Below are 19326 nucleotides of genomic sequence, written 5' to 3'. Positions count from 1 at the left end.
AGCTCGCAATTCCGGCAACACATCGAAAACTGAAGGTGATTGTCTAAACCAATATACTAAAACTGACAATATGGTGCAACCTACTTTGCAGGAAATGAGTTTGAAGGAAGTACATGAGCCATTTTCAAGCAATAGTAGAGGACCTATTCATGAAGAATGAAGGCTACAAATCAAGGAGCTAGATGAATGGCGAACCTATGCACATGAAAATTCAAGACTATACAAGGAAGCAGCGAAACGATGCCATGATGCTCAGTTAAAACAAAATAAACAATTTGAAGTTGGAGATCTTGTACTATTATATAACTCGAGACTCAAATTGTTCCCTGGGAAGCTTAAATCACAATGGTCAGGTCCATTCATAATCAAAACAGTTTTCCCATACGGCACCGTAAAAGTAAGTCGCCCATCACAAGGTACTTTCAAAGTAAATGGACATCACCTCAAACCTTACAACGATGAGAAATTTAAAGATAACATGGAGGAGCTACGGCTCCACGAATCTCCTTAAGTATACTCACACGGTAAAGTCTAGCTTAGACTTTAAATAAGTGCTTCTCGGGAGGCAACCCAAGCACTAACAATATTACTTTATTTAAATTTTAGTTTTTAAAATCAAACATACTAACCAAATCATTGAACACAGGCTTTTCAGAACCACACGGCCAGGCACACAGGAGTCCCGTAGGCCGTGCACATACCACGGGATGCAACACGGTCGTGCGATACGGCCGTGTAAAAATAAGGCAAAAAATTTCTTTCCCAACACGGGATGCGATATGTAGCCACGGTAGTGCGACATGGTCGTGGGCGAAACTGCCAAAATAACACGGGAGTGCAACACACCTGTGTTTTGAAACAGTGGGTGAACCTGTCAATTTAACACTGGCATTCACCTGCATACACGGGCATGGGAGAAGCAAACGGAGATCGACACGGCCTACAACATGGCCGTGTACACCAATGCACCTAATTTCAAAAACTACGAAATGCACGGGCTAAGATTATAGCACACATGCATGCCCCACGGCCGTGTGCCCCAATTTCTCTATAAGCAACTATTATTTATTTTATTCTATTTTTATCTCTATATTTTGAAATTATTTTTTTATTTATTTCCTTTTAGCACTATTTTATCCTGAGTTTTTACAATTTTTATTCTTCGGCTATTTCACTACGAGTAATTATGCTTCAGTATACCTCTTATAGAGTTCCTGGTTTTATCACAATCGTAAAGAGCTCCTAAGTTCATCATCACATAGGAACTAAAAACTCCACCGGGAAAGGTTTTCCACAACTACCATGTCCTGCTCGACCACGACCATAGCTACCACCAGATATAATATTCTTCTAGCATAGGACTTATGGACTAATGAACCTCTACCACCACTGGAGTATCGTCCTCCACTCTCACGCTGGTTACTCTCTAAAACACCAATTCAAGGAATTCATTCATTATTCAGGAAGTTTCACTTCTCTCCCTATCTTATGATTATATATCTATCTTTTCCAAATATCTATCTTTGTACATTGAGGGCAATGTACATCTTAAGTGTGGGGGGTCTTTTATATCAGAAAAATCCCTGAATTTTGTTTTATTCTCATGTGATCTTCTCATATCATTATTAGAATGAATTCCAATTAGTCTATAATGTTTATTGATATATCTTGAATTAAAATATAGGCATTTATACATTAATTGTTTAAACTTTAAGACATTAGAGAATTAAGCATGATAAGTTGATTTTTAAGAATTTAAAATTTTAGGTTGTTTTCCCAAGTTTAGGTATTATCTTGATTTGAATTTCACAGGTTTAAACATTACAAAGCCATAATTTTTGTGAGATTTTGAGCCTTTAGAGCATCTATTATTTCTTTCATGCTCACTTTCATTATGAGTGCGTCAATGTTGAATTGTTATTCTAGAACTTGCTTGATTATGCATGTCAAGACCACACCATTTGATTTGATATGGAAAAATGAGAAAGACACTTAGGTTTAACCCACTCGCTCCATAAAAGCCTACCTTCACAATTAACCCTTAGTGAACCCCTTTGAGCCTAACGAGCCATTAATTGATTTACCCTCAATATTAACCCATAAACTATTATTGTTGAAATCCCCTAATTTGATCCCTATTTTTATCGAGATTTGAGTTGGAATAGTTACGTAGCTATGTTTTATTCTATTTTGTAATTTGCTATGTTCTTAGAAAAAAAACATGTATACATATTAGTAGTAGTGATCTTCTGAGCTAAGGAAGTTAAATTCCATATTTTGAGAAAAAGCTCTGTTGTACGCAATTGATGTTTAATTACTTTTTCTAGTTAGGCAATTTTTCAATTCAATCTCAATTCTAACCCTTTCTTTCAGTTTGTGACCACACCCTCTAACCAAAGCCACGTTACAACCCTCTAAAGACCTTTTGATTGATGTTTCATCTCAATTTATAGTGATGGAGATTTGATTTTTATGCAAACCTATGGTAATGACTTTTCATTATTGACTATTGAGTGCTTCATTCATTGTCCTTAAACACCTCGAGTGATTTGAGTGAATCTTTAGTGAGGATGTGAAAATCTGTGATATTTTGAGTCAAAGGTAATTACTTAGATGAGGGGAGACACCTATGCTTTCATGATAAAATACTCAACTTGGAATGATTGAAACTTTGATGTTCTTTCAGTCAAATTCTCAATGTATGATTACTTATGGATTATTTTGAGATATTATTAATAGGAATTATAAGTTAAGAATAATTTATTTTGATTGTGAGTTGAGGGTTTTGCTTGAGGACAAGCAAATGCTTAAGTGTGGGGGTATTTGATAAACCGTAATTTTATATATTTCTATCCCATGCTTAGCACATTTTATGGATGATTTTTCCTTAAAATTAGTGAATTCAATGCTCCTAATGCCTAAATTTCATATTTTATACTTAGGTGAGCATAGGAGAGTGAAAGGAATGAGAAACTGGCCAAAAATGGAGAAAATGGGCCAACGTACGAAATCAACACGGCTCGGACTTCCTCACATGGGCAAACCACACGGTTGTGTCAATTTGGCAGAATTGAAGCACAACTCACACGGGTGGACCACACGCCTGTGCCTATTTAACAGGCTTGACCATGGCCTAAAGTAATCGCATACGGGCATGTCACATGGGGGTGTCCCTGTCGAGCCCAAATTGAGTCCAATTCGGAAAAGGCCAATTTTGAGGGTTCTTAGGCATTCTAAAGCCTGTAAATACACCCTAGAGGAGGAGAAAAAGGAGGCACAGAGGAGGAAGTAGGGAACTGCTCAAAGAAAGCCGATTGATCCATCTGAGAAGCCGGATTCATCATCAAGACTGAAAATCTCCCCTCAATTTCCCTTCAGGAGTTTGGGTTTTTCTTTATGTTTTGTATTCATTATTCTTCTAAGATGTTTTCCTTTTTAGTTATGAACTAAAACCCCTAAATACCTAAGGGGAATGAAACCTAAGACAGATCTTGTTATTATTATATGAATTGTATGATAAATATTTGACTTATTCTTAATTATGTGTTCTTAATTCTTGTCCTGATATTCCAGGATATTGATTCAAGTTAAGCTCTTATTCAGAGGAGGAATAGACCCTGTCTAAGAGTATATTTGTCATAATTAAGCGGAGTTGATTGCGCGCCTAGAAATAGGGTGACAAGATTTTGCCGAATTAGGGTGAAACCTAATAAGGGGATCCATAGATCGAGTTAATGCAACCCTAGGGAGTTAAATAGAAAGAGATTTCAATTATTCAACCTAGGGTTAGATGTTGTTAGTCTCGAGAGGGATAATAATATAACTTAAGGATTTCTACGGATCAAGTCAAATGAATAAATCGTCCGATTTAGAGTCAAATAACAAGTGAAGTCTAGGTGGATTTTTCCTTAGGTATTGTCTTAATTCAATTGTTTTTCCAAAAGTAATTCCTCAATTCTATTTTCTGTGAATTCTTAGCTTAGTTAATTAGTTAGTTAAAAAAACCCCATTATTCTTAGGCTAGATAATAAAAAGACAGTCATTACTAGTACTTTTAGTTCCTTTCGGTTCGACAATCCAGTCTTGCTAAAACTATACTACTGTTCGGTAGGTACACTTGCCTTTATCGTGATAATAGTTAGTTTCAAGAACGATTCATTATAAATATTTAAAACCTGTCACGAATATCACGTATCAGTCAACTCTTGCAACTGAGCTTTTAATTCTTTTAATTTAGTAGGTGTCATTCTATATGGAGCTATCGATATCGGAGTAGTCCCCGGCACTAACTGAATACCAAACTTTACCTCTCAAATAGGAGGAAAACCCGATAATTCTTCAGGAAACACATCCAGATACTTGCGCACAATAGGTATTGATTCAATGTTTCTTTCAGCCACTTTACTATCAAGCACATAGGCAAAATAAGCTTCGCAACCTTTTCTCACATATTTCTGAGCTAACATCGAAGATATCACTACTGGTAAGCCATTTAGATCATTAGATTCAACCCAAATAATATTATCATTCTGACACCGTAAATCAATAGTCTTTCTTTTTTAGTTTACAACAGCATCATGCAAAGTCAACCAGTCCATACCCAAAATTATGTCAAACTCATCAAATGGCAACAACATCAAATCAGCCGGAAAGCACAAATCTCGAATCATTAAGGGACAATTATTACACACTTTATCAACCATAACACACCAGCCCAAGGGGTTTGGCACTCTAATCACAAACTCAGTAGACTTAACAGGCAGAGTCTTACTGAATACTAAAGTCTCACACACATAAGAATGAGTCGAACCAAGATCAATCAATGCAATTACATTAGTATCATAAAGAGTGAATGTACCAGCAATAACATCTGGGGATGAAGCCTCTTCACGTGCACGAATAGCATAGGCTCTAGCAGGTGCATGAGCCTCAGATCTAACTGTTGTATCTTTAGTCTTTCCCTGACTGCTACTCACATTACCCATGTTTCTGGGTAGTTTACCTCAAGCTGTAGTATTACCCGATCTCGTATTCTGCTCTGGAGTTTCTTCAGCTAACTCTAGGCATTCACAAATATAATGATCCATCGATCTACATTTAAAACACCCGATCATGTAATCTGCAACTGTCGAGATGTCGTTTACCACAATGCTTGCACTCAGGTTGATTTGATCTGACATTACCCACACTAGCTACTGAGGTAGCTCTCGAGCTCATAGGTGGTCTATTCTGATCCCAACAAGAATAACCCGATGTAGCCTAAGAATGACTAAAATCATCTCGGAACTTCTTTGAGGTCGATTGGTATGACTTACCGGATGGTCTCTTATGTGCATCCCTAGCTTCAAAGTCAGCTTTTCTTTTCTCTTTCCCGAGATCTTCAACTTTGCAGGCTCGCTCAACCAGTACTACGAACTCTTTTATCTCAAGTATGCCAACTAGCGGTTTAATGTCTTCATTCAGCCCATCTTCAAATCTTTTACACATTATAGCCTCAGTCGAAACACACTCTCGGGCATACAGATTGAGTCTTACAAATTTCCACTCATACTTTGTCACTATCATCCGGCCCTGTTTCAACTCCAGAAATTCTTTATGCTTTTGGTCGATAAATTTCTGGCTAATATTTCTTACGGAACTCAGTCTGAAAGAATACCTAGGTCACCTGCTCTCTCGGAACCACTGATACTAAGGTATTCCACCAGTGATATGCAATGTCTCAAAGTAAATATATGGCACATTTCAAACATTCATCCGGAGTACAGGACAACTCATTAAACACACAGATAGTATTATCAAGCCATAATTCAGCTCGCTCAGTATCATTATTATCAGTAGCTTTAAACTCTTCAGCCCCGTGTTTTCTGATTTTATTAACAGATGGCTTATGTAATATCAACAGGTCACTTACTTGAGGCATAGTAGGCATTGAAGATGGATTAGTCAGGGGTGGAGTTTGTAGTGCTGCCGGGTTAGTCCGGATATACTGAGTAAACCAGACATTCATCATTTGGTAAAAGGCTTGTTTAGCCTCTCCCTCTTGGTTACTTGAAGTTGGTCGAGAACCATTCAGCACTGTCCCTTGCGCGAGAGCAGATGCTACACTCTCGACATCATCAGCTACAGCTCTTTCGGGATCCATTTACCATATGAAAACACATTTTTCAAATGTCAAAAGTCATCACACTATCGCAGTATATAATATGACATGTATAGTTAGACTCACACGCGTTACGTTAGTCCTAGAATCGCACTACGTTAGTCCTAGAATTGACTAAACCGTAGCTCTGATACCAATAAAATGTAACACCCCTAACTCGCATCCATCACCAGATTAGGGTTATAAAGTATTACCAATCATATCACGGTCCATTCAAATATACATTACATTTTACAATTCAAAATTTAATCACATCATTGTTCGTATTTTTATCAAATATCAAATCTTAAAATTCATATCGCTCATATGATAACATAATTAAAACATAATTCAGCACATATATCAACAAAATTTATATATTTATATATAGAACATATAACAAATCAATAACTTTATTAATTGAATGTCAAACCTAATTTTTATCAAAGTATTGCACATATACATGTTGTACTTCAAATGAAACCAATTTCAATACCAAACTTGTCATTCATTTATGCGGCACTACCATGTTAGTCAACATGAATTTCGTATTTCATACATTAATACAAGTTAATGCATCCACTCGAATCCATGTATATATATATATAGTCACTTAATCACATTCGAATTAAGCTTTATAGTAAGTCACATTTACGGTTTAGTAAACAACCAACATATAAAAGGTGCAAATATATTTCACTCTATTAACTAATCCTTTATTCGGTTGTTAAACATAATCTCAACCGGTCACACATTATCAAGTCACATACTTATTAAATGAACCACACACCAAAGCTGAATTGTTACCATATATATTTAACACATATAATAATCAATTATTTCACTAACAACTTGTCTTTTAAGTGCCAAACCACAAACAACATGTCATAAGCATATGTATATATATTTTACCCATCATTAGCCAATTATAAAGGCACATCATTTGTTGTCTCCAAGACAATTCACAAGACAAATTACACATCTTAAATAAATCAATATAATCAACAAATTCACTTGTACACCTAACCTTGCATAACCTTAGCCGAGCCATACTTATGTTTATCCAAAGTCATCAACCACTTCAAGCATATAATACCTACCACAAATACTATGCATTCATAGCACATCATATTATAACCAAGATATATATATATATATATATATATATATATATATATATATAAACCACAAGTAACAAAACCAAATTCAAACATAAAAGTTAAGCCATTTTCACATGGCTTAAATTACACATAACCAAAATCCAACTTTTCAAAACATAGTCCAGCCTATACATGTCGTAGATTCGAAAATTCACTTATAAAGATACTGAAGGTAGTCGATAGTGTGATAGGATTTACTAACGATCCCCAAGTTTGTAACTTGAATCCAAAATCTATAAAACAGAGTAAACATGAACACACAGAGTAAGCTATCATAGCTTAGTAAGTCATAAACAAATAAACAACTCAATGATATAATCAACTCATTTTAAACCAAACCGAATTACTTTAACATTACCATGCTTAGACTCAAACTTACAATTTTCATAAATACTACAATTTCATACATAATTTCTACCTTGGCCGAATGCTCACAAAGTCAATTTAGCATATTATTATTCAACTCCCCAAGCCAAATAGTCATTATAAAACCTAGTCCACATACACTCAAATACATAAGCACATATATCAAAATATAACTTCATATACATATACTAGTTATGTGGCTGAATACACATGATCATATATGCATATAGTTAAGATTCATTTCAATAATATTCATAAGGCCGAATACACTTACCAAATTCACATATATTCTTCATTTGCATCACACACAATTTGTAACAAATATCAAGTTACTTACTTACGTTATTTCAATTAGACAACAAGCTAATTCATACATGGCATTTAACACTTTTTACACATTCAATCACAACTTATCTTTGCCCGAGACACTCGGATAATCACAAACATATCATACAATGCCAACGTCCCAGACGTGGTCTTACATGTAATCACATATCGATGCCACTGTCCCAAACAGGGTCTTACTCGCGCATATATATCAGAATCACATATCGATGCCATGGTCTTACTCGCACATCACATATCAGAATCCTATGTCATTACATATGTATCCTAGTTATTCCTAAGGTTCATACGGGGCTTTCGGATGTTGTAACTCGGTCGAAACGAATTCAGAAATATAGTTGCCAAGCTTACTCACATTCGGCTAATACATATAAATACTCACATTTTCAATTTCAACATCTATAATTGGCATTTAATTAAAATTAAGTACGTCTATTTGCTTATAAACTTACCTATTTGCTTATAAACTTACCTCGGACGATGTAAGACGGAACAGAACGACTAGTCAACAACTTTCGTTTTCCCCGATCTAAATCTGATTTCTTTGGTTCTTGATCTAAACATATTCAAATTACACTCATTCACACATATTTTTATTCAATTTAGTCCAAAAACACATAAATCGAAAAATTACCATTTTTCCCCTGACATTTTACACTTTTTACAATTTAGTCCCTATTGCATAAAACACAAAATATGCAAAACTTCAATATACCCATGTTTGGCCAAATGTTCCTAGTGTCCATACAAGTCATATATTTCATTTATTTCACATTTTAGTCCCTCAATTTATTATTTTTGCAATTTAGTCCTAATTACTCAAAATCATCAAAAACTCCAATACAAAACATATTAATCCAAAACATACCTTTCATATTTCATCATCAAACAACAAAAATCACAAGCTTTCAACAATGGCATAACTCAAAATATTCACCGAAATTAAAAATTCAAGCATACGTTTACTAGTACTCGAAGCAACGATCTCAAAAACGTAAAAATTATCAAAAATCGAATAAAAACGAACCTCGAATCAAGCTTGAAAGGTGGCCGAACCTAGGTTTCTTTTTCTTTTCTCTTGTTTTGACAAGAACATATGATGAACACAAAATAATGGCTTTATTTTCTTATGTTTTATGATATATTATATCTTATATTAACTAATGTTTAATTTACAAATATAACCTTAATGAAATAATATAAAAACTATATAATATATGTCTAATACCATCCATTCAATTTGTCAATGATATAATTGCAACATAAATCCTCCACATTAAAAGAACAACCACTATTCGGCCTCTTTTACAATTAACCATGAAATTTTCATTTTACGTGATTAAGTCCTTTTATTCAATCAGACACTCAAATAACAAAATTAAATCACGAAAATTTCACAAATATAAATTCACACAAAATAAACACAGAAAATAATTTTTAAATATTTTTCTGACTTGAATTCGTGGTCCCGAAACCACCGTTCCGATAAGGTCTAAATCGGACTGTTACAGGTAAACATATCAAATAATAATAAAAATCATAATATTTTGAGAGATGTAAAAAACTTATTAAACAATAGTAAATTATAGGGTTTTTTATGTTTTATATTTAATATGAATCCAAAGTCTAATTAAGTGATTACAAATGTAAGCCCGATAATGAAAAATTATTAATAATTTATTATTTTAAATAAACATAAAATATATCTATTTATATTCAATGTGCAATAAAATCATTTCCAATAAAATAATTATAATATATATACTATTATTTAAAGTTTTGACTGAGTTGTTGTCATAAGCCTATTAAGCACCAACTCGGTTAAAAATTAGGATATTGTCCTTCCGTAATTAAAATAAGTAATATTATTTAATGATATTTTCGTCTTTTTAGTTAAAAACTAATAAAAATATACATATGGTGGGATTTAAACGCATGCCAATTGCCTTAGTAAAACATTTAATTTATCACCCAACCAAAACTTCATTTTAATAATTTTATACATTTTAATTTTATTTTGCACAATCTATTACCACCATCAGTTGTATTTATTAAAAAATATATTTGTTCAAATTAGTGTCATAAGTTAACTCGACACCAACTCAAGATTGATGATAACACTATGTGTAACACCCCAAACCCAGCCCAGACGTCATGGCCGGATCCGACATGCCACATCGAAGCGTTCAAAACATTTTATATTGTTGATCCAGAAAAACCTACTTAGTGTTTTAAAAGATAATTTCATTATAGGTTAAAGTGAATGGAAGTCAGCACCGTAGGAAACCGGAAAGAGGAGGTGAGTCTATCGGACTACTTAAGTACCAAGCTCCTTCAGATCCAATCCTAGACATGCACACCGCCATTGCCACACCTTAACGTCATGTATATTTCGAGGAAACAGATTTGATTAAGTCATTTTTAGGAAAAGTGATTAATTTTGGAAAATACTTTCATTGCGGAAGCTTTGCTTGTTCTCGTGTTATTTTGAAATCAATTGTTGTTTTTTTTTTAAAACGCGCCCTAAAGCTATCCAATTTCAACAGTTAAAATAAGTAATACCTATCTTAATAATACATATTAAAACCATCAAAAATAATTAAGCGGCCTTATTACATTTAAAAACCCAAACCTCAACGTAAATAATAGGATGTCCAGTTCACCGAAGAAAACCAAACTTTCGAGCGGGTGGCCATCTCAATTCCCTCACACTCCAAGCCCACTATGGTTGGGGATTTCTGCGTGGATGAAAATAAAAGGATGAGTTTGGGGAAACTCATGTGTAAGGAAAACCCATTCAAAGCCCAAGTCACTCAAGCCTATTGGGCCTAAGCCCATTCAGTAATAAAGTGGTCTTGGACCGAGCCCTTTTCAGATTATAATAAACCGGGCCTTAGCCCTTATTTAGATAACAAGATGGCCCATAGGCCCATTTCAAAATACATGCAACATCAATAACATATGCAAGCCCATTTGGGAGACTACTCAACCCACCAACCACTACACTCCACCGCATCCACCCTACACTCCATGTGGGAATAGCTCAACCCACCCAAATTTAACACTCCACAATTGCACCCTTGCACTTCGCTTATCAAAGAATTGAGGCAAAGCCTCCAAGACGTGGAAAAGCCACTTTCAGATTCCTCCGTCAATATCCCAATCCCATGCATCGATAATAACAACATGGCATGCAAGAAATAACAACAAATCAAACATGCATTTAGGTCAATTTAACCCTAGGGGTATTTCTTAATTTATCTACTAGGGGTAAAACTATAAATTTTCCACTTTTAAAGGTATTTCAGAATTTATCTATTTTAGGGTTTTTCATGCATATTCTTACTTTTCACGTACTAATGTAATCACTACCGAGGGTTCTTGCGAATTGGGCCCATTGGCCCATCATTCCAATTTTGGCCCATTAAGCCCAAAAATATCGAGGCACGTAAATCATGCACTTTGCGGTCCAAACATTGCAGCTTACCAAAAACATTAATCGATTTACCTCACGAGCATTCGCACACTCACAAATCTACAAAATACCAGTTTTCGGCATTTCAGCTTTTTGACTTTTGCCGATCCAGACCAAGAAAGAGGGTGCTAGTTACACACCTCTTTGCGACGATATGCTGACGAGATCCACACATGAACTGCCTACAATTGGATTACTAACACATTAATCTAACTATTCAAATACGAACTACGTATTAACCCCTTACAATATTCGGCCAACCACACCTACAGATCATAGTAAGCTTATAAGAAATCAATAAGCAACTCATTAACAAATTTTTGTCAATGTTTACCACATAATCATAATCTCACTGCAAGCTGTCTTCCTGAACAACAGTCACTAAATCATTTATAACTGGAGCTATGAAACTCCAAATCAACTGCCGTTAATTTTACCTGAAAATAGACTCATATATCTTCTATTCATAAAATTTTCAGAATTTTTGGTTTAGCCAATCACTACCAGATTTTTCTTAAAGTTTCCCATGTTTCACTGTTTGACTAATCTGACCACTCTTCATTACGAATCAAATTTCTCATTGTACAGAATTCAAAATATGTTCTAGTTTATTTCATTTGAAAATAGACTCATTAAGCTTTAATTACATAATTTATTTAGCTTCTAACTCATCTCCCACAATTTATGGTGATTTTCCAAATTCACGTTACTGCTGTTGTCCCAAGCAGATTTATTACCAAATCACTCTTTTACACATAACTTGCATGCATGTTTTTTTTAAACATGTATATCACCAATCAATCATCACATATCTATGATTTTACTTAAGTATAATCTCCATTTCATCATTTTAAAGCACAACATATTAGCCGATTTTTCCCCTTAGCATCTAAGCACATGTATGCTCATTTGTTTGGCTCAACTTCACATATCTTCCATTTTTCATCAAAAGAACATGAAACAACAACCATTTCCTTCATTTTAATTCATGACCAAATGCTCACAACACAACCAAAAACCAAAATATGCTTCAAGAGTTAAGGTAGAATCAAGAAGAACTCATGAACATCAAGATAGAAGCAAACTACCATGAACTTACCTTCAATTTTCTTCCCCAAGTGACCAAACATTCAAGAGCTTTCTCCTCTCGTTTCTCTTCTCTAACTTTCGGCTATGATGAACAAAGATGAACAAAACTTTGTTCTTTTCACCCCTTTTTCTTTTAATAAAATTTCATATTTCATCCATTTAATTCTTTAATACAAAAGACATTAAATGCCCATCATGGAACATTTACCTAAACCATTATCATGGAACATTTACCTAACCCATTATCATGGAATATTTACCTAATCCATTATCATGGAACATTTACCTAACCCATTATCAATTTGTACCATGAATTATGGATATCAAGTGCTCATATTGTCTACAACAACATGATGGCTGGCCACTTCATGTAAAATGGGAGGTTTGTCATGCAAATCCTCCTATTTTGCACTTCTATTTATTTGGCCACTTCAATTTAGCCTATAGCATTTTCAAACATTTTCACATAAGTCCTATTTCATAATTTCACTCCCTTTTTCTTATGGAACAAAAATTAACTAAAATTACCGGGTTTTATCTTAGGCTTGGGCCTTCTAGAGGCCCACTAACATAATTAAACCTATGCCAACATTCATAGAATTCCCGAAAATTAGGGCGTTACACTATGATAAACAATTTAATCTAATTTTTCATTCTAAGAAAATACATATTTCATGTGTTAATATTAATTAGTTTCAAACCATAAGTTTCATGATTAATTGTATGTTATTTTAAACAAACATTTGTATTCTAAATTTATGGTTTCCACATGCATAAGTGTGTGATACGATTTTTAGTATTATTAATGTATTTGATTAAATTAGTGTTACAAGCTAACTCGACACTAAATTAAGATTGATGAAAACATTATGATAAATAATTTATTTTATTTTTTATTCTAATAACGTATATATTTCATGTGGTACTATTAATTAGTTTCAAACCATAAGTTCTATTAGTTATTTATATTATTTTTAAAAACACTTTTATATTCTAAACTTATAGTTTTCAAACGCATACACATGCAATAAAATTTCTAAAATTATATTATTTGATTTTATGAATTTAAAATATGAAAAACATAACTAATATAGAATAATAATTTTAATTAATCCGTATTACAATCTTAAATTTTCAAATAGATTCTACACTTGATTCATGCTACTTGCCGAGTCAGGATTTTTATTGAATCATTGATTAGGTTAGATATAATTAAACAAAATTTAATTTAATTATAAAATATATAATTTTAAAAATATATATTTATTTTCTTTTTGAGTTTTATTACATAAATTAAGAATAATAAATAAATTTATACATAATAAATAATATTAGATAACCAATATAGTAATAATATTTTTATATATAAGGTTAATCTCAAGCATTTAATTTCTAATAATTATAAAAAATTGATTTTAACATGATTCAATTATTATCAGATTTAAATAAAATGTATATTTATCTAATTACAAAACTTAGATTTTTATTGTTTTTAATATATCCAATTGTATTTCATAATATAAAAATTTATTAATTAATCATATTGATGTCATCTTTTGAAGTGGAATTTTAAAAATATAATCAAATTAATTAATTTACATTAAAATATTGTCATATTAACTAATAGTTAATTAATATTACATTATTCATAGCCATTCTAAAATAGGGTTTGTCCTATTCTGACCACTTTAATTATTTTTCTTAATTTAACCATTTTAAATAAAATAATTGTACAAATTAATTACTGCCATTAAAATTTTATTTTCTTAACAAATCGTTGATGTGACACATTAATACATTGAGTGACTAATAGTAATATTTTTATTGTTGACTCTTGACTAAAGTTTAAGAAACTCCATATAATTAATTCAAAACTTTTATCTCTTAAACCTTATAAATATGCTTAAACTTTAGTCAAAAGTCAATAAAATTTATCACATGTGGGCTACTGAATAGGCTAATGTGCTAACTCGTTAATAGAAACTGAGAATTTTAACTATAATGAATTTAGAAACATTACATAAATATAAGAACCAATTGATATACCGTATGTGGAGCAGGGAGTTAAAGTAAACCAAATTTGTTTTCCAAAAGAGGATGTCTCTAAAGGGTTTTAGTGAATAGAGACGCGAAACGGACCCCTACCATTCCACAAAAAGAAGAGGACACTGCCATCCTTGGAAACAATGTTTGTGGTTCTCTTCTACCCACTTTTTACTTTCTATAAAAAAATCAATCCTGCGGGCGACAACTGGGGCCCCATTTACTTCCAACGGCATGTTTTCCGTCACTTAACGACACTCCTCTCAACTTCAAACGGAAAGACTAACGGCAGTTTTGTCAATTCCTCATCCTATGCAACCTCACCTCGGCTTACGTGTTTAATTTTTATTGGTTCTTCATCTCTATAAGTTAGTCCCTCCTCCGACTTCTTTTTCTCATCCCAAGCATTTCGATTTTCTATTTTTTTTCTCTCCCTCCAATTAAGATGCAGATCTTCGTTAAGACCCTGACCGGCAAGACCATCACCCTCGAAGTCGAGAGTTCCGACACGATCGACAACGTTAAGGCGAAAATCCAAGACAAGGAAGGGATCCCACCAGACCAACAACGTCTCATCTTCGCCGGAAAACAGCTCGAAGATGGCCGGACCTTGGCCGATTACAACATCCAGAAGGAGTCCACCCTACATCTCGTCCTCCGTCTACGTGGTGGCATGCAGATCTTCGTCAAAACCCTGACCGGCAAGACCATAACTTTGGAAGTCGAAAGCTCTGACACCATTGACAACGTCAAGGCAAAGATCCAAGACAAGGAAGGCATCCCACCAGACCAGCAAAGGCTCATATTTGCCGGGAAACAACTCGAGGACGGTCGCACCTTGGCCGATTACAACATCCAGAAGGAGTCCACCCTCCATTTGGTATTGAGGCTTCGTGGTGGGATGCAGATTTTCGTCAAGACGTTGACTGGGAAAACCATAACTTTGGAGGTGGAGAGTTCCGATACGATCGACAATGTTAAGGCGAAGATTCAGGACAAAGAAGGAATTCCACCAGATCAGCAAAGGTTGATTTTCGCTGGGAAACAATTGGAAGATGGAAGGACTTTGGCTGATTACAATATTCAGAAGGAATCCACTCTCCACCTTGTCTTGCGTCTTCGTGGTGGTTTCTAAGCTCTCCTATGAAAATGAGGTTTCTGGATTTTATGTGAATGATTGTGATGTCTGGCCCTGTTAAGGCCTCATAAATAAACCTAAACTATTTTATCTGTGTTTTATCCTATGTAATGATATTATATGAATAAAAATTACATGTTTACCTTAATCTTCTTGTCCTATCATTGATCAATCTTCATTTTTGTTCATAATTTAGATGATTGTGTTGTTCTGTGATGTTAATTGCATTCCAAGAAGAGGGTAAAGGAGACATCTTTTGCCTAATAAGTTTTGTGAAGGATATAATCTTCTGAGAGAGTACTTCTATATATTGTGGGATTCATTCCAAAATATGAACAAGGCCATCAGTTTTTATCAAAATCCATCATTTCTCAAGTACCTTCTCTCTTGGAGATTTTTATGTTGTCTATTTGTTCATGATATGCACTTCACTTTTCTCTGTCGATCCATAATCATTACTTACGTTTATTTCACATTGCATAGATCGAGCTTTTAAAATGGATTGTTGAATGTCTCAGATGACTTTTACATGCTTTTCCTTCTTCTAGCTTTTTCAACATTCTGTAAACAAATAGAACTCATGTGTTGTTAGTTCCCTTCCAAAATCCAGCAACCAGGGTTTCATGTCTAATCTCGAAGTCCAAATTCTTTGCTCTTTTGGAACATTTATATTTGTTCTCCAGTAATTATAAGTATCTTGCTTTGTAACATTTACTATTCTAACAAACAGCAGCAGCAAATTGATGAGGATGGTATTTGCAATTGTATCTTATGACTTTTTGGGCAGATCCATTCACGGATGCACACGGTTAGAACTCTGGGCCCGGGGCAAAGGAAATAACTGCATATTCGTGTACAGCAACGCGCAATGGTTGCACGAGCCTTACGACTGTTCAGGGATTGAAAAAGGAGTTCAGCTACAGCAAGATACTTAAGGACCTCAAGGAGTTTTGCTGCAATGGGTACCGTTGTCCGGGATCCAGAGTTGGCCAGGTCTGCCTCTCTGCCATTTCCTATGGTAAATTCTAATAGATAGATATATATTAAGGCTAACTCTAAAATTGTTAAAAGTGATACTAAAATAGCCTTTTAAAATATTTAATTTAAAATATATATTGAATATTTTGATATAATTAAAATGAAGTAATATTCTTTTAAAACAGTTAATGTTAAAAAATATTTAATATTTTGATATATAAAAATTTGCATACTAAAATTTGAAATTTGAAATATTTAAATAATCATGTTTTATATATATTGAAACATGTTTGAATTTTATATATTAAAATATTAAATTTTTTTGAAATTAGATATATCAAAATATATTTTAAATTATTACTTGAACAAGCTATATTCTATCAAAAAAGAAACATGTTATTTATACTTGTTAATTTAGTGATACAATAAGGAAGAAGTATGGAATAGAAGGTTATGGTTGTCATAGAGGTCGGTTCACCCAATCGACAGAGAGTCGGAGGTTATAAAAAGTGGAGAAGATGAGAGTACTAAGTCTGGAGGTTGGAGGTAAGTTGATAGAGTATAGGCTTGGCCTTTTTTTTGAATCAATCTTTTTTTCATCGTTCTTGGAAATATTTATAGGCAGGGGTTTCGTGTAAGATGATGTTAACGTGTTGGACTTGCCACCTAGCTATCATTATGGAACGTATGGGGAGGATGTCTGTGATTGGAGAAATCTTGTCATTCATTTTGACTTGATAGTATGGAGCAATTGAACCCACGTGGTGTTTGGTGACCAATGATATCACATTCCCAACAGGAACTTGAATGCCTGAGTATCGGATGGCCTTCACTTGTCCGAGTGGTTGTGTCGGAACGTAAGACTTATGGATAACTTCCAATTCACTGTTAATTGGTTTATTGAAGTGTCTTTCTGAAGTCGAAAGGGGGGAGGTTATAAAGTGGCTTTTCTCAAGACGTATTATTCCGTTGTCCTTTCTTCATTTAATTGCCTTTCTGCGGATGGTGACCTTATTTGACAATGAAATATGTCAAAAATTCTTGAGATTTTATCGTAAATGTACTCTGAGGATTGTGTTTTTGGGGAATTGCGATAATGATGAACAACAACCTTTTACAACATGTGATGAGTTATCATTGGATGTTACTTGTTTATTGAATCGGTGTGTTTTAAAATATATGTCTATATATTTTTTGGGTTTTCTTTTTCGGTGTTATTTTGCCTCCGTTGTTTTTTGAAAATCTCTACAACTGTCTTTGTCATGTTTCTGGTTCTAGTTGATTTTTGCAACGATTTATGCTCTTTAGGAGTGTCTTTACTTTGATTTATCCTGCAGCTCTTCTTTTTGCTATTATCAGATTTTTTTTGTCTTTTGGGCAAAATAGATGGAGGAGATGGACGATCTGGTAAGACTCAGAGTTGAGATGGAGGTTGTTCTGGTAGTGTTCTTACGAGAGAGACAGCAAAAGATCGAAAGGTTACTATGATTAAGTCCGAAAGGAGGAGTGATGAACTTGCTGTTAACTTTAGCTATCCATGCTCCACAACCCATCGGGAGATTAATAATTTGTTAATATATTGTGGGTTACTTGTAACACCCCTCACCCATATTCAATGCCGAAATAGGATTACAGAGTATTACCGGACTCACAATACATTTATACATACTTGTCACATGCATTTAATCAATTCATACACTCATCATTCAGTCTCAAACAATTTGTCCTTAATACGAGCATACGAGGCCCTAAACATACATTGCGAGTGGTTCGGGAATAAACCGATAACTTATGAAACTTTCACAAAACTTTGAAATTTTTTTCTCAAAACAGGGGACACATGCTCATATGGCCAGGCCGTGTGTCTCACACGATCACCAAACACGTCCGTGTGACAGGCCGTGTGGACATTCGAAATGAAAACACATGGCCGTGTCTCAGCCCGTGTCCAACCTCGTGTAACTCTCTGACTTGGGTCACATGGCCAACACACATGCCCGTGTGGATAGCCCGTGTGCCCTAAAAATGGTCATACACCCCCGTGTGCCAAACCGTGTGCTAAGCCGTGCCAAACCTGTAGGGTATACTGACTTATACCACACGGCCAAGTCACAAGCCCGTATGTGAGGCCGTGTGGAGTATACTGACTTGATTTTTAAAACCACACCAGGGGATACACGGCCGTGTACTTAACCGTGTGTTACACACGGCTGAGACACACGCTCGTATCTCTACCCATGTGGACAAAAAATAGACTATTTACCAAACCATTTTGCCACCCTATTTTGTGCACACCTACACTAAATTCAAAGACACCCATCCAATACACATATATGAGCAAATAATCCAGCCAATTAAACATATATCATGCACATTTAATACTTACATATTACATATACACAAATAACCAAAACAAGCCATACCAATCATTATCTTCTCCAATCATCAAAATGACCATTATCAAATATGCATTATTTGGCCTAATTTCACGAACATACTAATAACCACAGTTCATCAATTTAACACTTATAATACCTATTATCATTAATCATCACACAACCATTAACCAACTCAATTTACAAGACATAATCAT

The 19326-nt window shown here is 34.2% G+C and overlaps 1 protein-coding gene and 1 long non-coding RNA gene across 2 annotated transcripts; both read left to right on the top strand.

Annotated features, from left to right (window-relative positions):
- Positions 1-14985: 14985 nt before the first annotated feature.
- LOC108460508 (polyubiquitin 11) lies at positions 14986-15903 on the top strand. The gene has a single exon (XM_017760023.2). The coding sequence runs from the start codon at positions 15063-15065 to the stop codon at positions 15750-15752; it is 690 nt and encodes a 229-aa protein (XP_017615512.1). The 5' UTR covers positions 14986-15062; the 3' UTR covers positions 15753-15903.
- An 805-nt stretch (positions 15904-16708) lies between these two features.
- Positions 16709-18317, top strand: LOC128294103 (uncharacterized). The gene is made up of 3 exons (XR_008284364.1): positions 16709-16748; positions 17355-17590; positions 18093-18317. It is a non-coding gene; the product is annotated as an uncharacterized LOC128294103 (long non-coding RNA).
- Positions 18318-19326: the final 1009 nt, after the last annotated feature.

This window comes from Gossypium arboreum, chromosome 6 (assembly GCF_025698485.1).
Source record: "Gossypium arboreum isolate Shixiya-1 chromosome 6, ASM2569848v2, whole genome shotgun sequence".
NCBI classification, from domain to species: Eukaryota; Viridiplantae; Streptophyta; class Magnoliopsida; order Malvales; family Malvaceae; genus Gossypium; species Gossypium arboreum.
Note: the sequence above shows the minus strand (reverse complement) of the source record. Positions and strands in the feature narration are given on the sequence as shown.